The sequence below is a fragment of the Mobula birostris genome, chromosome 8, assembly GCF_030028105.1.
Source record: "Mobula birostris isolate sMobBir1 chromosome 8, sMobBir1.hap1, whole genome shotgun sequence".
Lineage (NCBI taxonomy): Eukaryota > Metazoa > Chordata > Chondrichthyes > Myliobatiformes > Myliobatidae > Mobula > Mobula birostris.
In genome coordinates this window covers 47,244,156-47,272,017 of record NC_092377.1, presented here as the reverse complement: position 1 = coordinate 47,272,017, position 27,862 = coordinate 47,244,156, and the positions used below count along the sequence as shown (strand labels likewise).

The 27,862-nt window shown below is 42.7% G+C and overlaps 1 protein-coding gene across 2 annotated transcripts in view; it reads left to right on the top strand.

Annotated features, from left to right (window-relative positions):
• The window catches only part of kctd3 (potassium channel tetramerization domain containing 3), a 93,569-nt gene that overhangs the window by 10,641 nt on the left and 55,066 nt on the right, over positions 1-27,862 (top strand). The window contains exons 2-3 of one of the 2 annotated variants that reach the window (XM_072265124.1): positions 4,136-4,308; positions 8,327-8,380. In XM_072265124.1, the coding sequence (XP_072121225.1) occupies positions 8,352-8,380 (29 nt within the window). In that variant the 5' untranslated portion in view covers positions 4,136-4,308; positions 8,327-8,351. The remainder of the gene's footprint in view (positions 1-4,135; positions 4,309-8,326; positions 8,381-27,862) is intronic. The other variant, XM_072265123.1, reaches the window with a different exon arrangement.

Sequence of the window (27,862 nt, the reverse complement as noted above, 5' to 3'; positions counted from 1 at the left end):
TGTTCACCCTGTTGGAAGTTTGCATGTTTTATTGTTTTACAACATTGAGTCACAGTAGATTTAATGACACTGATCAACAGAAAAAAAGACTTTCGCATCAAAGTGAAAACAGATCTCTACAGCAACACATACAAAAGTGGGGCTGAGGAGGGGATAAAAGGATCAACCATGATTGAATGGCGGAGCAGACTTGATGGGCCAAATGGTCTGATTCTGTTTTTATATCTTATGGTCTTATGGCCTAAAATGCTGGATGAGCTCAGGAGACCAGGCAACACTTATGGAAAAGAGTATGGTTGACGTTTCGGGCTCAGACCCTTCGTCAAGATTGGAGAAAAAAAGATGAGTCAGATTTAGAAGGTGGGGGAGGGAGGCAGAAACAGAAGGTGATAGGTGAGACTGACAGGGGGAGGGGTGAAGCAAAGAACTGGGAAGTTGATTGGTGAAAGATATAGGGCTGGAGAAGGGAGAACCTGGTAGGAGAGGACAGAAGGCCATGGAAGAAAGAAAAGGTGGAGGACCACCAGAGGGAGGTGATAAGGTGAGAGAGGGAAATGGGAATGGTAAAGGAGGGGAGGAAAACGCCATCCCTTTCTCTCAATTCCTCTGTTTCTGCTGCATCTGCTCTCAGAATGAGGTGCTTCATTCGAGAACTAAGGAGGTGTTCTCTTTCTTCAAAGAAAGGGGCTTTCCTTCCTCCACCATCAATGCTCACCTCAACTGTATCTTTGCCATTTCACACTCAACTGCCCTCACCCCTTCCTTCCGCCACCACACCAGGGATAGGGTTCTCTTGTCTTCACCCACCACCCCACCAGCCTCCGTGTCCAACACATAATTCTCTGTATCTTCCGCCATCTGCAGCAGGATCCCACCACCAAGTACAACTTTCCATCCCCTCCCCCCCCCCCCCCCCCGCTTACTGCTTTCCACAGGGTTCACTTTCTCCGCAACTCCCTTGTCCGTTCATCCTTCTCCACTGATCTCCCTCCTGGCACTTAACCTTGCAAGCGGAACAAGTGCTACATCTCCTCCCTCACTTTCATTCAGGGCCCCAAACAGTCCTTTGGGGTGAGGTGACACTTCACCTGTGAGTCTTTTGGGGGTCATCAGCTGTATCTGGTGATCACAGTGTGACCTCCAGTGTATTGGTGAGACCGAGTGAAAGATGGGAGATGGCTTCGGTGAACACTTACACTCTGTCTGCCAGAAGAAGCGGGACCTTCTGCTAGCCACCCATTTAATTCCACTTTCCATTTCCATTCCGACATGTCAGTCCATGGCCTCCTCTACTGCCGCGATGAAGCCACACTTAGGTTGGAGGAGCAACACCTTATATTCTGTCTGGGTAGCCTTCCACCTGATGACATGAACATCAATTTCTTGAACTTCTGATAATGCCCCCCTTCTTTCACCGTTCCCCCTTTCCATTTACCCCCCTAACTTTATCGCATCCCCCGGTGCTCCTCCTCCTTTTCTCTGCGAAAAGGTTATTGGAAAGCACAAGTCCGGAGATGGATACAAGGAAATTTCCAAGTCAATGAATACCCCTTGGAGTACAGTTAAGTCAATCATCAAGAAATGGGAAGAATATTGGACAGCTGTAAATCTGCATAGAGCAGGCTGTCCTCAAAAACTGAGTGACTATGCAGGGGGACGATTGAGAGAGGCCACCAACAGACCCATGACAGCTCTGGAGAAGTTACAAGCTTCAGTGGCTGAGATGGGAGAAACTGCACAAAAAACAACTGTTGCCTGGGTGCTTGACCAGTCGCAGTTTTACGGGGGAGTGGCAAAGAGAAAGTCACTGTTGAAAAAACTCGCATGAAATCTTGGATGGAGTTTGCCAGAAGGCATGTTGGAGACTTTGAAGTCAGCTGGAAAAAGGTTGGAAGGTCTGATTAAACCCGAGTTGAACTTTTTGGCCGTCAGTCTAAATGCTATATTTGGCAAAGCCAAACAACACACATCATCAATAACATGCCATCCCTACTGTGAAGCGTGGTGGTGGCTGCATCATGCTGTTGGGGTGCTTTACTGCAGCAGGCCCTGGAAGGCTTGTGAAGGTGGAGGGTAAAGTGAATGTGGCAAAATACAGGGAAATCCTGGAGGAAAACCTGATGCAGTCTGCAACAGAACTGCATTGTGGGAGATAATTTGTTTTCAAGCAAGACAATTACCACAAGCATAAAGCCAAGGATACACGGGAATGGCTCAAAAAACAAATTAATGTTGTAGAGTGGCCAAGTTTGTAGCTGGATTTGTAAAGGGCTGTTCACTCACAATCCCCAGCAATCTGACAGAGCTCGAGCAGTTTTGTAAAGAAGAATGAAGAGTGGGGAAAAATTGCAGTGTCCAGATGTGCAAAGCTGATGGTGACTTATCCACACAGACTCAAGACTGTATTTGCTGCTAAAGGTGCAACTACTAAACACTGACTTGAAAGAGGTCAATACTTACGCAATCATTTATTTTAAATTTTATATTTATATTTAATTTAGATCACTTTGTAGAGATCTGTTTTAACTTTGACTCGAAAGGGTCTTTTTCTCAGTTGATCAGTGTGAAAAAATGTCAAATTAAATTCACTGTGTTTCATTGTTGTAAAACAATAAAACATGAAAACTTCTGGGGGGGGAGTGAATACTTTTTTTTATAGGCACTGTATTGGATTCCATCCTTGGGAAGCATCTGGAAACCAAGGATGGAATCCTAGGGGGAGGTGAAGGCACATGATAAAATAGGCCATAGCATGGTTTTCTCAAGGGAAAATCTTGCCTGACAAATCTATTGGAATTCTTTGAAGAAATAACCAGCAGGATAGACAAAGGAGAATTGGTGGATGTGTACTTGGATTTTCAAAAGGTCTTCAACAAGGTGCCACGCCTGAGGCTGTTTGACAAGATAAGAACCCATGGTATTACAGGAAAGATACTAGCATGGATAAATGAATAAAGCAGTGGCTGATTAGCAGGAGGCAAAGAGTGGGAATAAAGGGAGCCTTTTATGGTTGGCTGCCGTTGATTAGTGGTGTTCCACAGGGGGTCTGTGTTAGGACCACTTCTTTTTCCCTTACATGTCACTAACTTGGATGACAGAATTGATGGCATTGTGGCAAAATTTGTGGACGATACAGACATAGGTGTAGGGGCAGGTAGTTTTGAGGAAGTAGAGGAGGCTTAGACAGGTTAGGAGAATGAGCAAAGAAGTGGCAAATGGAATACAGTGTTGGGAAGTGTATGGTCATGCACTTTGATAGAAGAAATAAAAGGTAGATTATTTTCTAAGACTCAATCTGCAAATTAAAATTTTAAAAATCTGAGATGCAAAGGGACTTGGGAGTCCTTGTGCAGAATTCTCTAAAGGTTAATTTGGCAGGTTGAGTCAGTGGTGAGGAAGGCAAATGTGATGTTCGTATTCATTTCAAGTGGACTAGAATATAAAAGCAAGAATGTCATGTTGAACCTTTATAAAGCGCTGGGAGGCCTTACTTGGAGAATTGTGAACAGTTTTCGGCTCCTTATCTAGGAAGGGACGTGGAGCGGAGAGCGAGTTTATAAATCTGGCGGGAGCAAAGGGTGTTGAGAATGGCAAGGGTGGAGCACTGTGGGAGGGGTGTGGGTCACGTGGCAGAGAAAGAATGCTAAGGGCAGGGTGTGGCATGTGTGTAGACACACCCAGCCCTGAGATACCATGCAACATCATCTGATTTCAAACAATAGGCTTATTGATCATTACAGAATGTCTCTGCGGTACTTCTCATTCCCTCTCTTCCCCCTACTCCTTTTGCAAACCATGATTCTCCTGTCCCTGCCCCTTCTCACTCTCAATCCACAATAGAGACCTATATCAGAATCAGTTTGATGATCACTCATGTGTGTTATAAAATTAGTTTTTTCATGGCAGCTGCCCAGTGCAATATACAGGTGTCCCCTGCTTTTAGACATAGACATAGACATACTCTATTGATCCCGAGGGAAATTGAGTTTTGTTACAGCTGCACCAACCAAGAATAGAGCATAAATACAGAAATACAAAAACCACAAACAATCAAACAACAATATGCAAACGTTCGCTTTACGAAACCTCATTGTTACGAAAGACCTACATTAGTTCCCTGTTTTCACTAACACAGGGTGTTTTCACTGTTACGAAAAAAGGCAGCACACGGAAAGAGCAGCGCGTGCCCCGAACAGCCGCTCTCCCCGGATTCAGAACTGCATTCTCGCCAGCATTGCTTAAACACGTGCCTGTGAGCAGCCGTTAGCAAGATGAGTTCTAAGGTATCGGAAAAGCCTAAAAGAGCTCGTAAGTATGTTACACTTAGCATAAAACTAGACATAATTAAGTGTTTCAATCATGGTGAATGAAGTAAGGACAAAGTGAGTTTGGCTTGTGGAAGTTGACGAAAATGATGTTGAAGATGTTTTGGCATCCCATGACCAAGAACTGATAGATGAAGAGCTGATGCAATTGGAAGAGGAAAGGATAACAATCGAAACCGAATGCAGTAGCGAACGGACCGAAAGTGAAGTTGTCCAGGAACTAAACATGATGCAACTGTGTGAGATTTTCGCTGCAATGTTAAAGTATGACTTTAATTTTTAAAAGGTACGTCGGTTTAGGGCATATTTGCAAGATGGTTTGAGTGCTTACAAAGAACTGTATGATAGAAAAATGCGCGAGGCTAGCAGTCAAGCAAGCCTTCAGCAGACGACGAACCTCGACCTTCGACATCGAGGCAGGCAGACATAGAAGAAGATGACCTGCCTGCCCTGATCGATGATGAGATGATACCCTGGTGTCCCACCACTCCAACCCCCGGGCCGCGGACAGATACCTATTCGCGGAGAATGCAGCGGTAGCTGGGACATACCCAGCACACCTTTAAGAAAAAAGCGGAAATAAACAAGCTAATTAATTAGGTGCCGCCCGGCACGTAAATGGCAGCCCAGATCAGAGGCGTTTGCCGATTGCATCGCCTCCGATCTGGGCCGACATTTACGTGCCCGGCGGCACCTAATGAGTTAGCTTGTTTATTTTGGCTTTTTTCTTAAAGATGTGCTGGATGCGTCCCAGCTACCGCTGCATTCTTCGCGGATTGGTATCAGTCGCTGCCTGGAGGTTGGGAGCCACTGCAGCACCCCAACCTCCGACGACTCAGCATAACACACCATCATCAGTGTGCTTGATACCTTCCCGATTCCCATAAGTGATACTACACTGTACATACATTATTTCTACTTTATATAGGCACTGTAATTTTAGGTATTATTTGGTATGATTTGGCAGCTTCATAGCTTAAAGGTTACTGGAGAGCGCTTGTGCTGTTTTTTTTTCCCCGAGAGCGCTTGCATGAGATTTTCGCTACAGAGAACAGTGCAGGCAATGATTGTAGAGAAGTATTTCTACTTTATATAGGCTGTGTATTTATATCATTCCTGCTTTTACTATACGTTACTGTTACTTTAGGTTTTATGTGTTATTTGGCATGATTTGGTAGGTAATTTTTGGGTCTGCGAACGCTCACAAATTTTTCCCATATAAATAAATGGAAATTGCTTCTTCACTTCATGACATTCCAGCTTGCGAACCGTTTTATAGGTACGCTCTACCTTCGGATGGTGGGGGAAACCTGTATAAAATTATTACAGTATTATGCAAAAGTCTAAAACACCCTAGTGAGATATATGTGGCTAAGGCCTTTGCAGTTCTGTATGTCAGATGGAATGAAATGCTGGCAAATATGAAGTAATGCTTTTGGGAAGTTAGATAAGAGCAGATCGTCTGCAGAAAACGATAGAGTGCTAATGGACGCAGATAAATAGAGGGTCTTTGATGTTTTAGAGTCAAAGAACACTACAGTGCAGAAACAGGCCCTTTTGCCCCTTCTAGTTCATGCTGAACCTTTAAACTGCCTAATCTCATCAACCTGTACCTGGACCATAGGCCTTTATATCCCTCCCATCCATGTAGCTATTCAAATTTCTCTTAAATGTTGAAATAAAACCACCATCCACCATTTCTGATTGCAGCTCATTCTACACTTACCACCCTCTGAGTGAAGAAATTCCCCCTCATATTCCCCTTAAACATTTCATCTTTCACCCTTAACCCATGACTTCTAGTTCTAGTTTCACCCAACCTCAGTGGGGGAAAAAAGCCTGACATTTACCATGTCTGTATCCCTCATAATTTTGTATATCTCTATCAAATTTCCCTTCATTCTCCTATGCTTTAGGGTATAAAGTCCTAACTTTTACCACATTTCCTTATAACTTAGGTCCTCAAGTCCTTGTAAATTTCTCTGCACTTTTTCAAACTTATTGACATCTTTCCTGTAGGTAGGTGACCAAAACTGCACACAGTACTCCAAATTAGTCCTCACCAACATATTATACTTCAATATTACATACTAAATCCTATGCCAAAATAACTTTGTATGACTCTATTTACCTGTGATTTCACTGTCAAAGAATTATGGATCTGTATTCCTGGATTCCTCTGCTCTACCACACTCCTCAGTGCCCTACTGCTCACCATGTATGCCTGACTGTGGTTGTCCTCTCAGTGTGAAACACCTCACACTTGTTTGCATTAAATTGCATCTGCCATTTTTCCATCTGGTTCAGATCCCACTGCAAGCTTTGATAATCTTTCTCAGTGTCCACTATACCCCTCATCTTGGTGTCCTCCGCAAATTTGCTCATCCAGTTTACCACATTATCATCCAGATCATTGATGTAGATGACAAACAGTAACAGAACCAGCACCCATCCCTGCGGTTGCAGAGAGGCAACCATCTACAACCACTCTGGCTTCTCCCACAAAGCCAATGTCTAATCCAGTTTACTACCTCATCTGGAATGCCAAATAACTAAACCTTCATGACCAGCCTCCCATGTGGGACCTTGTCAAGGGTCTTGCTAAAGTTCACATAAACAACATCCACAGCCTTGCCTGGTAACTTTCTCGAAAATCTCAATAAGATTGGTTAGTCATGACCTACCTCTTACAAAGCCATATTGACTATCCCTAATCATTCCCTGTTTATTCAAATATTTAAATATCTGGTCCCTTAGAATACCTTCCAATAACTTGCCTACTAGTGATATCAGGCTCATTGGTTTATAATTTCCTGACATATTCTGAGAACCTTTCTTAAAGAATGGAACAACATTAGCTGTCCTCCAATCCTCCAGAACCTTACTTGTGGCTAAAGACATTTTAAGTATCTGTTAGGGGCCCTGCAATTTCTGCACTAGCCTCCTACAGGGTTTGAGAGAACACCTTGCTTGGCCCTGGGACCCTAATTTACCACAAGATAGCAGACAACTCCTCTGTAATCGGTATACAGTACATGACCTTGCCGCTGCTTTGCCTGGCATCAGAATTACTGACATATGTCATGAAAGTTGTTTTGCAATACATAATCAAAAATACTGTAAATTACAATAGATATAAAATATTAAATTAAATAAGTAGTTCAAAAAGGGAGCAAAAAAAAAAAGAGAAAAAGTAGTGAGGTTGTGTAGATGGGTTCATTGCCTATTCAGAAATCTGATGATGGTGGAGAAGAAACTGTTCCTAAAACATTCAATGTATGTCTTCAGGCTTCTTTACCTCCTCCTTGATTGTAGCAATGAGAAGAGGGCATGTCCTGGGTGATGGGATCCTTAATGATGGATGTCACATTTTTTGAGGCATCATCTTTTGAAGATGTCCACAGTGCTGGGGAGGCTAGTGCCCAAGATGGAGCTGACTGGGCAACTTTCTGCAACTTTTTTCTGATATTGTGCAGTGGCCCCTCCATACCAGTTGGTGATGCAACCAATTAGAATGCAGTGCATCTTTAGAAAGTCTCATTAAACTCTTTCTATAGACTGTAGACTTTAAGAAAAGTGTTCCCCAACACAACCTGTCACCTACCCTGTCTCATTCCTTAATAGGAGATCTAGTATCACACTGTCTTGAGTTGGGACTTCTTTGTACTGATTAAGGAAACTTTCCTGAACACCCATAACAAGCTATCACATCTAGCCCTTTTACAGTATGTGAGTTCCAGTGACTATTGACATTGAAGACAAATAGTAATGGGCCCAGCACCAACCCCTGGAGAACACCACTAAAGTTTCTTTGATATAAGGAGGGACATTAAAATTAGGACTGTGTCCACAAGACAGTTCAAATTTAAATTGTTTGGTAGAAGTTTCAGTTTTTATGTAAAAATTGTGTAAAATAGTGTCAGGAGCCATTTCCTGTTTCATTCATAAATTAACTGTCTTTGTCACAGTAAATTTTAAAACTTGTATTTCTATGGTTGTAGGTTCAGTACCTCCAGGCAAACACTAATGTGGATTCCAGACTCCTTTTTCTCCAGGTAAGAGTAGAACTTAAAATGCTGGTTCTATTATTTGATCTTTTGAAAATGTTTGTAGAACAGGTTTGAAATTTGAAATGGTATCCTTCAAAACTGCAACACAGATGTAAGAATGAAATCTGTATTGTCAAAGTATTTTATGAAAACATTCTTGTTTATCAATATTTGAAGAGACAGAAAATACTAGGCTTTTTTTTTGGATCCTTGATCCTCTTGGACTGATCTAAGATAATGCAGATGAATATTACAAAATCCCCAGTAGATTAGATTGAATCAATAATTGCTCAAATCCTGAAATGGATATTGACACACATTAGCTTCTGAAATGTATTAAAGGTACCATGCATGTATGTAGGGTGGACCATAACCATATGAAAATCATATGTTGAGCATCTTTTATCTTTGTTATTCTCTGAGAAGCTACATTGTTCATGTAACAATCAGAAATAATTCCAAATGGCCCAAATGTATAATATTGATGGAAAAAGAAATGTTTATACATATTTAAAATACTGAGAATTTGAATAGTAAACTAAAGTTCACAATGATAAATCAGGCTATTTGTTTGTAGTTTTTCATTAATTCTGTTGTATGTCTTTACTGTGAATATCTGCAAGGAAATGAGACTTGGGGTAGTATATGGTGACATATGCTATATGTCCTGATGAAGGGTCTTCACTAGGTTCATGAGAATGAGAATGATTCCGGGAAAGAAAGGGTTAACATGAGAAGCGTTTGGCGGCTTTGGGCCTGTACTCTCTGGAATGTAGAAGAATGCTGGAGGATCTCGTGTAAAGCTACCAAATGTTGAAAGAACTAGATAAAGTGGGAGTGAAGAGGATGTTTCCTATGGTGGGGGTGTCCAGAACCAGAGGGTACAGCCTCAAAATTGAGGGGCAATCCTTTGGAACAGAGGAGTTTTTTTAGTTAGCGAATAGTGTGACTTTGGAGTGCTCTGCCACAGTCAGTTGTGGAAGCCAAGATCGTGGATATATTTAAAGCGAAAATTGATAGCGTCCTGATTGGTCAGGGCATCAAAGGTTATGGTGAAAGGGCAAGTGTATGGGATTGAGTGGGATCCGGGATCAGCCATGGTGGAATGGTGGAGCATACTGGATCGGCTGAATAGTCTAATTCTGCTGCTATGTCTTATGGTCTTGTCCCGAAACATTAACTATTTGTTCATTTCCACGGAGGCTTCCTGACCTGCTGAGTCCTTCCAGCAGTTTGTGTGTGTTGATCTGGATTTCCAGCATCTGCAGAATCGCTTGTGGTGACACGTGTATTTTGATAATAAAGTTACTTCGAACTTTGAAGGAGATCAATGAGGGCAGGGTGGTAGACGTAGCTTATATAGACTTCAGTGAAGTCTTTGATGCAGTTCTGTACAATATGCTGCTATGGAAAGTTAGATCACATGGGCTGAAGGCAGAGATAGCTAATTGGATGCACAATTTGTTTGCGGGTAAGAAGCAGAGGACGGTCGAAGGTTTTTTTCAGATTGGAGGCTCATGACTAATGGTGTTCTCCAGGGGTTGGTGCTGGGCCCATTGCTATTTGTCTTCAATGTCAATGATTTGGGAGAAGGTACACAGCATGATTATTATTGCTAGAAATACTAAAGTATGTGTGTTGTTGACAGGGAAGTTGGTTATCGGGAATTACTGGGAGATCTTGATCTACTGGGTAAGTGGGCGATCTTGATCTACTGGGTAAATGGGCTGAGGAAGAGCAAATTGAGTTTAATTTGGGTAAGTGCGAGATAGGACTTTCACAGTAAGTGTTAGGGTAACACAGAGTATTGTAGAACTGAGCGGCCTAAGAGTGTAGTACATCGTTCCTTGAAAGTGACATCGTAGGTAGACTAGGTGATGAAGCTTTTTGGCACATAGGGCACTGGGCGTAGAAGTTGGAATGTTATGTTGTAGTCGTACAAAATGTTGACAGGTGCACATTTGGAATATTGTTCAGTTTTGGTCACCTATAGCAAGTGCCATAAGCTGGCAAGAGTGCAGAGAAGATTTACAAGGATGTTGTTTAAATACAAAGGACAGTTATGGAGATAGGTGCACTTTATTCTTCAGAGGGTGGGAGAATAAGTGGAACTTTATAGAGTATATAAACTCATGAGGGGCATAGATGGGTAAATGCACATACTGTTGCAAGAAGAAGCTTGTGAACTCTTTGCAATTACCTGGTTTTCTGCATTAATTACTCAGAAAATATGGTCCGATCTTCATCTAAGTCACAAGAATAGACAAATGCTATCTGCCTAAACTAATAACACACGAACAATTGTACTTCTTCTTGTCAGTACTAAGTACACCATTTAAACATTCACAGTCTAGGTTCAAAAAAGTATGTGAGCCTCTGGGGTAATGCCTTCTACAAAAGCTGTTTGGAGTCAAGTGTTCCAGTCAATGAGATGAGATTGGAGTTGTAGGTTGTAGAAGTGCCCTGACCATAAAAAAAACCATAAAATCAGTTTACTGACCCAGCCTGCTCTTCTCAAGAAGAAATTGTTTGCGTGCTTTGATCAAAACAACTTTCAGAGGATCTTAGAAGAAGAATTGTAGAGAAGCATGAAGTTGGAAAAGACTACAAAAGCATTTCAAAAATTCTGAGTGTTCATCAGTCTACAGAAAGAGAAATTGTCTACAAATAGATGAAATTCGATACTGTTGCTACTCTCCCTAGGAGTGGGTATCCTGCAAAGATTACACCAAGAGCACAACGTGCAATGTTGAAGAAGGAATAAAGAACCTAAGGGGAACAGCAAAAACCTGCAGAAATCTCTAGAACTTGCTACTGTTCCTGTGTCCACTATAAGGAAAACACTGAACAAGAATGATGTTTGTGGGAAGACACCATGGAGAAAACTACTGCTCTCCAAAAAAACTTTGCCGCACATCTCGAGTTTGCAGAACTTTGCTGCTTTGCTGCCTTAGGACCTGGACAGCTTGGAATCGTTGAGGGAACAATAAATTCAAATACAGGTTTCCCCCCGCCTTCCGAAGATAGAGCGTTCCTATGAAATGGTTCGTAAGCCGAATTGTCATAAAGTGAAGAAGCAACTACCATTTATTTATATGGGAAAATTTTGTGAGCGTTCGCAGACCAAAAAATAACCTACCAAATCATGCCAAATAACACATAAAACCTAAAATAGCAGTAACATATAGTAAAAGCAGGAATGATATGATAAATACACAGCCTATATAAAGTAGAAATACTTCTCTACAACGATTGCCTGCACAGATCTCCGTAGCGAAAATTTCACGTTAAGTGCTCTCAGCAGAAAATCTCACGCAAGCGCTATTGGCATAAATGCGCTCTCCAGTAACTTTTAAACTATGAAGCTGCCAAATCTACCAAGTAACACATAAAAATACACAGCCTATATAAAGTAGAAATAATGTATGTACAGTATAGTATCACTTACCGGAATTGGGAAGACATCGAGCACACTGATGATGGCGTGTTAGACTGAGTTGTCGCAGGTTGGGGTGGTGCAGTGGCCCCCACCCTCTGGGTCGCGGACTGATACATTGCCGTGAAGCACACAGGGGTAGCCGGGAGGCACACAGCACATCTTTAAGAAAAAAGCCGAAATAAACATGCTAATTAATTAGGTGCTGCCCGGCACGTAAATGTCAGCGCAGGTCAGAGGCGATTGCCCATTGCATCGGCACTGATCTGGGCCGACGATTACGTGCTAGGCGGCACCTAATTAATTAGCATGTTTATTTCGGCTTTTTTCTTAAAGATGTGCTGTGCGCGTCCCGGCTACCGTTGCATTTTCTGGGAATCGGTATCTGTCCGGGGCCTGGAGGTTGGGGTGGTGGGACACTGGGGTGTCATCTCGTTGTCTGTTTCCATTAGAGCAGGCAGCTCATCTTCTTCTATCTGTGCCGGTCTCGATGTCGAAGGTCGAGGTTCGTCGTCTGCTGTGGCTGATGTGGAAGGCTTGCTTGACTGCTGAGCCTTGCGCATTTTTCTATCACACAGTTCTTTAATAAGGACTCAAACCATCCTGCAAATATCTCCTAAACCGACGTAACCTTTCAAAATTAAAATCGTACTTTATCATTACTCATTTGGTTTCGAATGTTATCCTTTTTTCTTCCAATTGCATCAGCTCTTCATCTGTCAGTTCTTGGTGATGGGATGCCAAAACATCTTCAACATCATGTTCGTCAGCTTCCACAAGCCAAACTCACGTTGTCCTTCGTTCACCACGATCAAAACGCTTAGTTATGTCTAGTTTTACCAAAAGTGTAACACCCTTACGAGCTCTTTCAGGCTTTACCGATACCATAGAACTCATCTTGCAAACGGCTGCTCACAGGCACGTGTTAAAGCAATGCAGTTCCCAATCCGAGGAAGAGCGGCTGCTCAGGGCGCGCTCTGCCTTTTATCGCGCACTGAATTTTTTTTTGTAACAGTGAAAACACCTTCTGAAAACGAAAACAGGATACTAATGTAGGTCTTTCGTAACAGTGATGTTTCGTAAAGCGAACGTTCGAAAAGCAGGGGGACACCTGTATTGTATCAAGGCATTTTACAGGAGAATGTCAGGGTAGTGGTTTGTCACCTGAAACTTAATAGAAGTTGGATGATGCAACAAGACAATGATTGAAAACACAAGAGTAGATCAACAACAATAGTTTAAAAAGAAGAAAATTCGTGTTTTGGAATAGCCAAGTCAGGGTCCCAAATGAGATGCTGTGGTATGACTTGAAGAGGGCTGTTCATGCAGTAGTATCCCAGAAATATTGATGAACTGAAACAGTTTCGTATGGAAAAATGGTCTAAAATTCCTTTTTGCCTTTGTGTAAATCAGATCAGCAACTACAGGAAACGTTTGGTGGAGGTTATTGCTGCTGAAGGGGGTTCTAACAGTTATTAAATACAAGGGTTCACATACTTTTTCCAGCCAGGAATATAAATGATTAAAAAATGTGTTCAATAAAGGCATGAAAAGTACAATTCTTTTGTGTGTTATTAGTTTAGGCAGACTGTGTTTGTGTGTTATTGTGACTTAGATGAAGGTCAGACTACATTTTATGAGTAATTAATGCAGGAAACCAAGTAATTGCAAAGGGTTCACAAACCTTTTCTTGGAATTGTAGTCCTTTACTCTGGGTTAGGGAATCAAACTAAAGGACATGGGTTTAGATAAGAAGGGGGAGGTTTTATAGGAACTTTTTCACCCATAGAGTGGTCAATTTATGGAATGACCTGAGAAAGTGATTGAGGCGAGTACATTAACTTACAAGACTTAAACTCAAAAATTTAGGACTAGCGTCTTCTCTGCCATTAGATTACTGAACAGTCCATGAACATTACCTCAAGATTTGTTTATTTTGCACGATTTATTTACATTTGTAATCTATAATAATTTTATGTCTCTGTTCTACTGCTGTCACAAAGCAGCAAATTTCATGTCATATGTCAGTGATGATAAATCTGATTCTGAGTTCTGATTATGATCTACTTAGTGTTTGCATCAAGTAACCCTTGTTAGGCAGCTGGGATTCAGTCATATCCAGCACAAACTAAGATGGTTGCGGTTGCTGGAGGCCAGTCATCTTGGTCCCAAGGTGACATTGTAGGAGTTCCTCATGACATTGCCCTAGCCCTAACCATATTTAAATGCTTTATAAATAACTTTCCCTCCACATTGACAAATGAAGGGTTGTTTATCTGCAAGACCATAAGAAATGGTAGCAGGAATAGGCCTGTTCCACCATTCAGTAAAATCATGGTTGATCTGGCCTATGACTCAGCTCCACCTTACCTAACTTTTTTTCTGTAACCCTTAATTTCTTTACTTTGTAAAAATCTATCTGCGTCGTCAGTACAGTATACATAATGAGGTCGTCTCTACTGCTTCCTTGGGCAGAGAGCTCCACAGATTCATTACTCTCTAGGAACAGCAGTTCCTTCTCACCTCCATCCTAAATCTACTCCCCTACATCTTGAGGTTATGACTCTCACCTGCCAGTGGAAACAAATTTTCTACATAAATTTTGCCCATTCTTCCACAATTTTATGTTTCTATAAGATTCTCTCTAAATCTTCTGAATTTCAGTGAGTAAATTCCCAGGCGAATCAATCTCTCCTCATGGGCCAATCCATCATCTCCAGAACCAACTTGGGTGGAGCTCCTGTGCATCACCTGCATAACCAGTGTATCTTTTCTCAAGTAAAGTGACCAGAGTGGGACATAGTACTTCAGGTGTGGCCTCAACTGTACTCTGTACAGTTGCAGCATAACTTCCCTCTTTTGAATTTAGCCTCTCTAGCAATGAAGGCCAACATTTAATTTGCCTTCTTGCTGACCTGTTGCTGCTGCAAACCAACCTTTTGTGAATTCATGCACAAGCACTCCCAGGTCCCTCTGTGTAACAGTATGCTCCAGCCTTTCACCATTTAATCTGATCTTCTGTTTTTTCCCTTCCAAAGTGGATGACCCTGCATTTACCAATATTGTACTGCATCTGTCAGACCCCTGCCCAATCTCTTAATTTATCTGTATCTCTCTGAAGACTCTTCACATTCTCTGCACAATTTGCTTTTCTGCTCAGTGTCATCAGCAAACTTAAATAGGCTACACTCAGTCCGCTTTTCAAAATCAGTAATGTAGGGCACCACAATAGCGTAGCCGTTAGTGCAATGCTACTACAGCTCAGGGCATCTAAGTTCAGAGTTAATTTCCGGTGCCATCTATTTGGAGTTGGTACTTTTTCTCTGTGACCTCGTGTACTTCCTCCGGGTGCTGCAAATTCCTGTCACAGTCCAGAGACGTACCTGATAGTAGATTAATTTGTCATTGTAAATTGTCCTATGATTAGGCAAGGGTTAAATAGGTGAGTTGTTGGCGGTGCGGCTTGTTAGGCTGGAACTGCCTGTTTTGCTCTGGATCTCTAAATTTAAAAGAAATTGTTAACAGTTTTGTGCCTCTATTGGTTAAACAATCCTCTACTGAATGCTTAGTTTTCAAATCTGTTTGCAACTCCTCTGATATTGAGGCATTCTGCGTCCTTCTTTAGAAAATCTGCATAATATTCAGATGTGGATTGTTACATGACAAATAACACGGAGAAGTGGTAAAAGCTATTATGACAGTTAAAGTGCCTTCCCTTGACATTCAGTGCTTTTGCTGTCACTGAATCTCCGACCGTCAGCATCAATTTCTAGTTACAGTCCAAGACATTAACTAGACTTTTTATGATATATCTTATTCCTCCAAGGCTATGTCATACACAGCATATTCTGTAGCAATAGTGACACTCAAGGCATACATCAGCAATATGATGAGTGCTTTCCATGTTGCTCCAAAAATCCTTTTTATCATCCAGGACAAAGCTGACTGCATTAAAAACACAAAATACTCAAAGAACTCAGCAGTTTAAGAAGCACCTGTGGAGAGGGAGATGGAGTTAAAATTGTGGGTTGATGTATAATATGAACGCTGAGTTACAGCCGAACGAGATGGAAAGACCAATAGAAATGTCTGTGATAGGGTAGGAATCAAAAATTATTAAATGAATCTAAAGATGCTACAGCTGAAAGAAATTGGTAATGGCTGAAAAGGCAGATTGATATTCTCTGCACCACTTAGAAGTTTAATTTGTGCCATCACTTAACTACTTTATTGTAACATAAAGCATTTTTTAAAGGTTTCTTTGGTGGCATCTCTCAAGCCCATCACCTCCGATAACCAGAACGACATGGCCTGTTAATCTGCATGGAAACAGCACAACATTCATGTTCCTATTTTGACTTGAAAGTACTGTAATTCCATTCTTTCATTGTTACTGGGTCAAAATTATGTATTCCCTCCCAGGTAGCAACAAAGGAGTATCACTCTATGAGAATTCTTCCAAACAATAATACTAACCTTGTTCAAAGTTCTCTGCATTTTCAAAATTACATTTTGTTTAACTAACTGTGCAGATACATTTGAAATTTTGAATTAGTTTTGAGTAATTAATGCAGAAAACCGGGTAATTGCTAAGGGTTCACAAACTTTTTTTGCAACTGTATGCACATAAAAATTAAATGAGTGCAAAAAGAGAGCAACAGAAGAAGAAAAGTAGTGAGGTAGTGATCATGGGTTCTTTGTCCATTCAGAAATCTGATGGCGGGGGAAAAGCTGTTCCTAAAATTTTGAATGTGTGTCTTCAGGCTCCTGTATCTTCTCCTTAATGGTAGCAGTGAGAAGACGGCATGTCCTGGGTGATAGGGGTCCTTAATGATGGATGCCACCTCTTCAAGGCATTGGCTTTTGAAGATGTTTTTGATGGTGGGGAAGCTAGTGCCCATGATGGAGCTGGCTGAGTTTGCAACTGTCTGTAGCTTTTTTGATCCTTTGCAGTGGCCCCTCCATTCCAGACGATGATGCAAACAGTTAAAATGTTCTCCACAGTACATACATAGAAATTTCGACAGTCTTTGGTAGTACCAAGTCTCCTCATACTCCTAATGAAATATAGTCACTTTTGTGCCACCTTTGTAATTGCGTCAATATGTTGGGCCCGGGATAGAGCTTCAGAGAAGTTGACAACCAGGAACTCAAAGCTTTCTACTGCCGGTCTCTCGATGAGGACTGGTGTGTATTCTCTCGACTTCCCCTCCCTGAAGACCACAATCAGTTCCTTGGTCTTACTAATGTTGAGTGCAAGGTTGTTGTTTTGACACCATTCAACTAGCTGATCTATCTCACTTCTGTGCACCTCCTTGTCACCATCAGAAATTCTGCCAGTAATAGTTGAGACATCAGAAAATTTATAGATAGTGTAAGAGCTGTGCCTAGCCACACAGTTGTGGGTGTAGAGAGAGTAGAACAGTATGCTTAGAATGCATCCTTGAGGTGTGTCAGTATTGATTGTCAGCAAGAAGGAGAAGCTACTTTTGATCTGCATTGACTATGGTCTCCCGACAAGCAAGTCAAGGATCCAGTCACAGAGGGAGGTACAGAAGGACAAGTTTTGAAGATTGTTAATTAATACTGAGAGTATGATGGTGCTGAATGCTGAGCTGCAATCATTAAATGGCAGTCTGACGTAGATATTGCTATTGTTCTGGTGATCCAAGGCTGACAGGAGAGTCAGTGAGATTGCACTCACTGTACACCTATTTCAGTGTTAGGCATTTTAGACCAGGATATAGGAGCAGAATTAGGCCATTCAGCCTGTTGAGTCTGCTTTGCCATTCCATTGTGGCTGATCCATTTCCCTGTCAATCCCATTCTCCTGCCTTCTCCCCAAAACTTTGACACCCTTTCTTAATCAAGAGCCTATCAATCTCTGTTTTAAATATACTCAACGTCTTGCCCTCCACAGCTGTCTGTGGCAATGAATTCCACAGATTCATTACCCTCTGTCTAAAGAAATTCCTCCTCATATAAAATCTGTTCTAAATAGACATTCCTCTATTCAGAGGCTGTGCCCTCTGGTCCAAGACTCACCCAGGAAGTAGGAAGCATGATCCCCACATCCACTCTATCCAGACCTTTCAATGTTTGATGGTTTCAATGAGATCTACACACATTCTTTTAAACTCGATGGAATACAGGCCCAGAGCTATCAAATGTGCCTCGTGCATTAACCCTTTCATTCCTGGAATCATTCTCATGAACCTTCTCTGGACACTGCCAATGCCAGCACACCATTTCTTAGCTAATGGGCCCAAAACTACTCATAATGCTCCAAATACAGTCTGACCCTATAAAGCCTCAGCAATACATCCTTGCTGTTATATTCCAGTCCTCTCAAAATGAATGCTAACTTTGCATTTGCCTTCCTTGCCACTGGCTTAACCTGCAAGTTAACCTTTAGGGAATCCTGTACAAGGACTCACAAGTCCTTTTGCACCTTTAATTTTTGAATTTTCTCCCCATTTAGAAAATAGTTTATGCTTTTATTTCTTCTACCAAAGTGCATGACCATGCACTTCCTTACACTATATTCTGTCACTTCTTTGCCCATTCTCCCAACTTGTCCCAAGTTTTTCTGTAGACTCCTTGCTTCCTCAATACCAAACCAGCCCCTCTACCTGTCCTTGTATCATCTGCAGACTTGGCCATAAAGCCACTAATTCCATCATCCAAAAATCATCGACATATAAAGTGAAAAGAAATGGTCCCAACACCAAATCCTGCGGAACACCAATAGTCACTGGCAACCAATCAGAAAAGACCTCCTTTATTCCTAAACTTTGGCTCCTGCCAGTCAACCAATCCTCTATCTATGCTAGTATCTGTCCTGTTATACCATGTGTGGCATCTTCTCAAAGGCCTTCTGGAAATCTAAGTAAACAGCATCTACCGACTCTCCTTTGTTTTGCCTGTTGTTTTTCTCAAAGAATTCCAACAAGATTTGTCAGCCAAGATCTCCCTTTAAGGAAAGATTTACTCGTAAAGGCCAACTTTGGCCTATTTTACCATGTGCTTCCAAGTTCATCCTTAATAATAGACTCTAATATCTTCCCAACCACTGAAGTCAGGCTAACTGCCTATAATTTCCTTTCTTCTGTCTCCTTTCCTTCTTAAAGAATGGAGTGACAGTTCTCAATTTTCCAGTCCTCCAAAACCATTCCAGAATACAGTGATTCTTGAAAGATTATTACTAATAACTCCACAATCTTTTCAGCAACCTCTTTTAGAACCCTGGGTTGTAGTCTATCTGTTCCAGGTGACTTATCTACCTTCAGACCTTTCAGCTTCCCAAGCACCTTCTTAGCAATAGCAACTACATTCACTTCTGCCCCGACACTCTTGAGTTTCTGGCATACTGCTAGTGCCTTCTACAGTGAAGACTGACACAAAATACTGATTAAGTTTATGCGCCATTCCTTTGTTCCCCATTACTAGCTGTGCAGAGAAGTTTTCCAGCAAATCGACATCCACTCTCTCCTCTCTTTTACTCTTTATGTATCTGAAAAAAAACATTTGCTAATCCCTATTACATTATCTGCTAGCTTACCTTCATATTTCATCGCTTCTCTCTTTATGGTTTTTCAGTTGCATTCTGTTGGTTTTTAAACCTTCCCAACCTTCCAACTTCCCAATAAGTGTTGCTATATTACAAACGTATATGCCCTCTCATTTGCTTTTATGCTGTCTTTGCCTTCCCTTGTCAGCCACGGTGTGTCATCTTCCCTTTAGAACACTACTTCATCTTTGGGATCTTGCTAAATTGCTCCCAGAACTTCAGCCATTGCTGTTGTTCCATCATCCCTGCTCATGTCCCCTTCCAGTCAACTTTGGCCAGCATTTGTCTCGTGCCTCTGTAATTCCCTTTGCTTCAGGTGTATGATGATACGTCTGACTTTATCTTCTCCCTCTTAAACTGCAGGTTGAATTCTGTCATATTATGATCAAGGCTACCTAAGAGTTCCTTTATCTTAAGTTCCCTAATTAAATTTGGTGAATTACACAACAGCCAATCCAGATGGGAATGGGACGTGGAAGTGGAAGGATGAGGTATACGAGCAGGTGTTGCAGAACAAGTACTCCTCCCTCTCTACCATTTGGTGCCCCAAACAGTCCTTCCAGGTGAGGCAACACTTCATCTGTGAGTCTTGGGTTCATCTATCTGGTTCCCTCCATATGGCCACTTGTGCGTTGGTGAGACCCGATATAGACTGGGAGACCACTTCGCCGAGCACCTACGCTACGCTTACCAGCAGGATCTCCCAGAGGCTACCCATTTTAATTCTACTTCCCATTCCCATTCCACTATGTCAGTCCATGGACTCCTCTACTGTTGCAATGAGGCCACACTCAGGTTGGAGAAGCAACGCCTTGTTTTCTGTCTGGGTAGCCTCCAACATGATGTCATGAACATCGATTTGTCAAACTTCTGGTAACGTCCTCTCCCTCCTTCATCATTCCCCATTTCCATTCCCCTCTCTCATCTTATCTCCTTACCTGCCCATCACCTTCCTCTGGTGTTCCTTCCCCTTTTCTTTCTTCCATTGAGTTTTGTCCTCTCCTATCAGATTCCTCCTTCTCCAGCCCTGTATCTCTTTTGCCAATTAATTTCCCAGCTCTTTACTTCACCCCCCCCATTTCACCTATCGTCTTGTGTTTCTTCCTCCCTTTCCCCTACGTTCTAATGCTGACTCCTCATTTTTTTTCTTCCAGTCCTGATGAAGGGTCTCGGCCCAAAACATCGACTGTACTCTTTTCCATTGATGCTGCCTGCCCTGTTGAGTTCCTCCATCATTTCATGCATGTTGCTTGGATTTCCAGCATCTGCAGATTTTCTGTTGTTTTTGATTGGACCCCGGCCAAATTAGTTTAAATCCTCCCCAACAGCTCTTGCAAACCTGTTGCAAGGATATTGGTCCCCTCAGTTTCAGGTGTAACCTGTCCTTCTTGTACAGGCCATGCCTTCCCCAGAAAAGATCCCAATGATCCAGAAATCTGAAACACTACACAAATTCCTCAGCCATGCATTTTTCTGCAAATCATCCTATTTTTATCCTCACTGGCACGTGGCACAGGCAGCGATTAAGAGATTATTACCCTGGAGGTCCTGCATTAACTCTCTTCAGGACTTCCTCTCTTTTCCTACCTTTGTTGTTGGCACCAATATGTACCACAACTTCTGGCTGCTTACCTTCCCTCTTTAGAATGATCCAGACCTGATTCGAGACATCCCTGTCCCTGGCACCTGAAGGAAAAATACCATCTGTGTCTCTTTTTCACATCCACAGAAGCTTCTGTCTGCTCATCTAAATATAGAATCTCCTATCATTACTACACTGCTCTTCTCTTCCCTCCTCTTCTGAGCCACAGAGACTGACTCAGCACCAGAGATCTACTCACTGCGGCTTCTCTCTGATCGGCCGTCCCGTCCAACGGTATCCAAAGCGGTGTACTTATTATTGAGGGGAACAGCCACAGGGGTACTCTGCACTGGCTGCCTGTTCCCTTTTCCTATCTTGACAGTTACCCAGGTATCTGCATCCTGTAACTCAGGGATGATAGATAGATACTTTATTGATCCTAAAGGAAATTACAATGTCACTGTAGCATTACAAATGCACAGATATAGATAATAGAAGAGAAGTAGAAAGGACAAAAAATAAGTTACCACAAACAGTCTAACAATAGGGGGTCATCACTTCCCCGGCTACAGGTTGACTCATTATAGAGTTTAATGGCCAAGGGTAAGGGTGACCTCATATAGCGCTGTTTGGAGCAGCGCAGTTGTTTTAGTCTATTACTAAAAGTGCTTCTCTGTTCAGCCAGTGTGGCATGCGGAGGGTGGGAAACATTGTCCAGAATTGTCAGGATTTTCCGTAGGGTCCTTTGTTCTACCACAGCTTCCACTGTGTCCACTTTGAATCCTATAACAGAGCCAGCCTTTCTAATCAGTTTGTTGAGCCTGTTGGCATCACCCATGTTGCCCCAGCGCACCACTACATAGAAGATTGTACTAGCGACAACTGGTTGGTAGAACATGTGTAGGAGAGGCCTGCATTCTCCAAAGGAGCTCAGTCTCCTCAAGAAGTAGAGACATCCTTGGCCCTTCTTTTACACAGACTCTGTGCTGGTATACCACTCAAGTCTGTCATCCAGGTGCACCCCCCAGGTACTTGTAGGTTCTCACCACATCCATGTCCTCACCATCAGTAGTAACAGGGATCAGAGCAACACCCACAACACGCTGGAGGAACTCAGCAGGTCGGGCAGCATCCATGGAAATGATCAGTCAACGTTTCGGGCCGGAACCCTTCGTCAGGACTGAAGAGGGAAGGGGCAGAGGCCCTATAAAGAAGGTGGGGGGAGGGTGGGAAGGAAAAGGCTGGTAGGTTCCAGGTGAAAAACCAGTAAGGGGAGGGATAAAAGGGTGGGGGAGGGGAAGCAGGGAGATGATAGGCAGGAAAGGTGAAGAAGGAATAGGGGAAAGCACAATGGGTAGTAGTAGAAAGAGGCGGAACCATGAGGGAGGTAATAGGCAGCTGGGGGAGGGGCAGAGTGACATCGGAATTGGGGAAGGGAGGGGGAGGAAATTACCAGAAGTTGGAGAATTCAATGTTCATACCAAGGGGCTGGAGACTACCTAGACGGTATATGAGGTTTTGCTCCTCCAACTTGAGCTTAGCCTCATCATGACAGTAGAGGAGGCCATGTATGGACATATCGGATTGGGAATGTGAAGCAGAGTTGAAGTGGGTGGCAACCAGGAGATCCTGTCTGTTATGGCGGATGGAACGGAGGTGCTCGACGAAGTAGTCCCCCAATCTGCGTCGGGTTTCACCGATGTAGAGGAGGTCGCACTGGATCCAACAGACTCTCAAGTAAGGTGTTGTCTCACCTGGAAGGACTGTTTGGGGCCCTAAATGGTGGCAAGAGAGGAGGTGTAGGGACAGGTGTAGCACTTACGCTTACAGGGATAAGTACCAGGTGGGAGATCCGTGGGGAGGGACGTGTGGACCAGGGAGTCGTGGAGGGAACGATCCCTGTGGAAAGCGGAGAGGGGTGGAGAGGGAAAGATGTGCTTAGTGGTGGGGTCCTGTTGAAGGTGGCGGAAGTTGCAGAAGATAACGTGCTGGATCCGAAACCTGGTGGGGTCGTAGGTGTGGACAAGGGGAACTCTGTCCCTGCTGTGGCAGGAGGATGGGGTGAGGGCCGAAGTGTGGGAAATGGAGGAGATGCGGGTGAGGGCATTATTGATGACAGCAGTAGGGAAACCACGATCCTTAGATGTCCTGGAACGGAAAGCCTCATCCTGGGTGCAGATTGTGGTGGAGACGGAGGAACTGGGAATAAGAAATGGCATTTTTGCATGTGGCAGAGTGGGAAGAGGTATAGTCAAGGTAGTTATGAGAGTCATTGGACTTGTAGAAGATGTCAGTGGACAGTCTGTCTCCAGAGATGGAGATCGAGAAAGGGGAGAGAAGTGTCCGAGATAGAGCAAGTGAATTTGAGGACTGGGTGGAAGTTTGAAGTAAAGTCGATGAAATTGACGAGCTCAGCATGGGTGCAGGAAGCAGCACCAATGTAGTCGTCAGTGTAGTGAAGGAAAAGTTGGGGTGCAGTACCAGAATAGGTTTGGAGCACAGACTGTTCCACATAACCAATGAAGAGGCAGGCATAGCTGGGGCCCATGCGAGTGCCCATAGCTACACCCTTGGTCTGAAGAAAGTGGGAAGAGCCAAAAGAGAAGTTATTAAGTGTGAGTGCCAGTTCCACCAACCAGAGGAGGGTAGTGGTGGTGAGTAACTGGTGAGGTCTATTATCCAGAAAGTAGCGGAGGGCTTTGAGGCCTTCTTGATGGGGAATGGAGGTGTATAAGGATTGGACATCCATAGTGAAAATGAAGTGGTCGGGACCGGGGAACTGGAAGTTATTGAAGATATGGAGGGCATGGGATGTATCCCGGATGTAGGTGGGGAGGGACTGAACTATGGGTGACAAAATGGAGTCCAGATAGGCAGATACAAGTTCGGTGGGACAGGAGCAGGCAGAAACTGTGGGTCTACCGGGACAGTCAGGCTTGTGTATCTTGGGGAGGAGGTAAAACCGAGCGATGCGGGGTGTGGGAATAATGAGTTTAGCGGCTGAGGATGGAAGGTCTCTGGAGTTGATAAGGGTGGTGATGGTATGGAAGACAATGGTTTGATGTTTTTTTGGTGGGGTCCTGTTCCAGGGGTAAGTAAGAGGATGTGTCAGAGAGCTGCCGTTTGGCCTCAGTGAGGTAGAGGTCTGTCCACCCAGGCTTTGTCTTCCTAAAGTCCATTATCATCTCCTTTGTCTTACTAATGTTGAGCTGCAACTCCAGTTCCTGAGCACAGTCTTTAAGGAGCTTGTAGCTTGATACACTGTGCAGATGTAGACATCAGGGACACTAGATGTTTCCAAGCTTTCCCACATCTCAGATGTATCGGTATTACAGTGGAGTAAAGGGAATTGCAGAGGCATGATAGAGGGTTTGGTCAGAATTGATTGGAAAAGAACACTGGTAGGGATGACAGCAGAGCAGCAATTGCTGGAATATCTGGAAGCAATTCGGAAGGCACAGGATAAATTTATCCCAAAGAGAAAGAAGTATTCTAAAAGAAAGATGGCACAACCATGACTAACAAGAGAAGTCAAAGCTAACGGAAGAACCAAAGAGAGGGCAAATAATAGAGCAAAAATTAGTGGGAAGTTAGAGGATAGCTTTTAAAAACCAATAGATGGGAACTAAAATAGTCATTAAGAAGGAAAAGATGGAACACGAAAGTAAGCTAGCCAATAATATTAAAGAGGATACCGAAAGTTTTTTCAGATACATAAAGTGTAAAAGAGAGGCGAGAGTAGATATCTATTAGAAACAATGCTGAAGAGGTGGTAATGGAGGACAAGGAATTGGTGGACAAACTGACTAAGTATTTTGCGTCAGTCTTCACTGTGGAGGATACTAGCAGTATGGTGGATGTTCCAGGTGTCAGGGGTCATGAAGTATGTGAAGTTACCATTACTAGAAAGAAGGTTCTTGGGAAGCTGAAAGGCCTGAAGGTAGATAAGTCACCTGGACCAGATGTTGTGCACCCCGCGGTCCTGAAAGAGATGGTTGAAGAGATGGTGGTGGCATTAATAATGATCTTTCAAGAATCACTCGATTCTGGAATAGTTCCGAAAGACTAGAAAATTGCAAATGTCACTCTACTCTTCAAGAAAGGAGACATACAGAAGAAAGGAAGCTATAGGCCAGTTATAACGAGAAAATCTGCAGATGCTGAAAATTCAAGCAACACACAAAAAGATGCTGGAGGAAGTCCGCAGGTCAAGCTGCATCTATGTAAAGAGTACAGCCGACATTTCAGGCGAAGACCCTTCATTAGGACTGGCGAAGTATCGACTGTACTGTCTTCCATAGATGCTGCTTGGCCTGCTGAGTTCCGCCAGCATTTTTTCTGTGTTGCTATAGGCCAGTTAGCCTGACTTCAGTGTTTGGGTAGATTATTAAGAGTGAGGTCTCAGGGTACTTGGAGGTGCATGGTAAAATAAGCTGCAGTCAGCATGGTTTCCTCAAGGAAGAATCTTACCTCACAAATCAGTTGGAATTCTTTCAAGAAATATCAAGCAGGATAGACAAAGGAGAATCGGTTGATTTTGTCTACTTTGATTTACAGAGGCTTTTGAGAAGGTGCCACACATGAGGCTGCTTAACAAGCTTAACATGGTATCACAGGGAAGATTCTAGCATGGATAAAGCAGTGGCTGATTGGCAGGAGACAAAGAATGGGAATAAAGGGAGCCTTTTCTGGTTGGCTGCCGGTGATTAGTGGTGTTCCACAGGGGCCATGTTGGGGCTGATTCTTTGTACGTTCAATGTCAGTGATTTGGATGATGGAATTGATGGCTTTGTTGCAAAGTTTGCTGACTATATGAAGATAAATGGATGGCAAGTAGTGTTGAGGAAATAGAGAGGTGACAGAAGGACTTAGATTAGGAGAATGGGCTAAGAAATGGCAGGTAGAATACAGTGTAGGGAAGTATGCTCATGCACTTTGTTAGAAGAAATAAAAGGGTGGACTATTTTCTAAATGTAGAGAAAATAAAAAATAAACTGAGGCACAAAAGGACTTGAAAGTCCTTGTGCAGGATTTCCTAAAGGTTAATTTGCAGGTTGAGTTTATGGTGAGGAAAGCAAATGTAACGTTAGCATTCATTTCAAGACAACTAGAATATAAAAGCAAAAATGTAACTTTGATACTGGTGAGGCCTCACTTGCAGTATTGTGAGCATTTTTGGGCCCCTTGTTTTCGAAAAGATGTGCTGAAACTGGAGAGGGTTCAAAGAAGGTTCAAGAAAATGATTCCAGGATTGAATGGCTTATCATATGAAGAGTATTTGATGGCTCTGGCCATGTATTCACTGGAATTAAGAAGAATGAGGGGTGACCTCATTGAAAACTTATTGAATGTTGAAAGGCCTCGATAGACGTGATGTAGAGAGGATGTTTCCTATGGTGGTCTAAGACCAGAGGACAGCCTCAGAATAGAAGGGCTTCCTTTTAAAATGGAGATGAGGAGGAATTTCTTTTGCCTGAGAGTGGTGAATCTCTGGAATCCTTTGCCTTATACAGCTGTGGAGGCCAAGTCTCTACATATATTTAAGGCAGGGGTTATTAGATTCTTGATTGGTTGGGGCATGAAGGGATACGGGGAGAAGGCAGGAGATTAGAACTGAGAGGAAAATTGGTTCAGCCATGATGAATTGGCAGAGCAAACTTGATGGGCCAAATTCTCCTCCTGTACCTTATGGTCTTATCTCACACAACCTGAACATACCATTAAATCTGAATCCATTCTCAGTGCACTAGCTATATACGAATAGACAATGAAAGAGGAAAAAAAACTTAGGACCTCTGCCTGTTCATGCCCAAGCCTATTGCGCCATTGCCGGACTACCCTAAGGCTGGCCCACTCCAACCATGGTCACTCCAACACCTCCCTTCTTTCATTGGCTCAGATAAAACTCACTTCCAACGAGACTTGCTGTTTTCAAATGGCTCCTACCCTGCAAGATATCACATTTTCACTCGCTACTTTATACAATGACTCACTCCTGACGAGACTTGTAGGTTTCATATGGATCTCTGCCTGCAAGATGTTGCTCTCTCACTGGCTACAAACAATTACAGCTGGTCCTGGTCCTTGATTCTGGCCATGACCAGCCTCTCAAAGCACTTTATCATAGTAGATGTGAGTGGAACTGGGCGACAGTCATTGAGGCAGCTCCCCCTGCATTTCTTGGACACTCATATGATTGTCGCCCTTTTGTAGCAGCGAGAGACCTTTAGTTTGCTCTTGCAGAAAGTTATCCTGTGAGGATAGTGTAATTGTTAAAATAATCACTTTGACACATTCCTTACTTTTAGCTGAATCTTATTTGATGGAGTTAGTGATGATGTACAGCCCCCAATTCATGATAATTAGAAAACTTACTGTCATTGACCATCTAGAACCATTTGCAGTAACTATACTTCTAGGCATTCACAGGCTAAAGTAATGAAATATCTATCCTAGTTTTAACAAACTATTTAATGAATATTTTGGATCCTGTAGACAGACTATAGGCCTTGCTTTTTAAAATACTCATCAGTCAGCAATGGGAATAAGATTAACCCAGGGGTTTCCAATATTACATTTCACCTACTCTTTCATCTCAGTTAGCCACTGCAGTTTTTCAACCATAAATAGGTTCAAATTCATAAACATATCCATATTTTTATTGTAAATTTCTAGCCATGGCTTTGATAAGCATATTGTGCACATAATTATTGTCATATAATGCGCAATGTGACTCTTTCGGTAAGGTAAGAATCATTACTTAATAATCATACATTTGGATTATACTGCTGTAAGATAGAATTAATTGTAATAAATATACTTAAATATAAAGGTCACTAAGTCAGCTGTGAACAAATAAAAGAAAACCATTGAAAACCTCAGCAGACTGGGCACAATTGC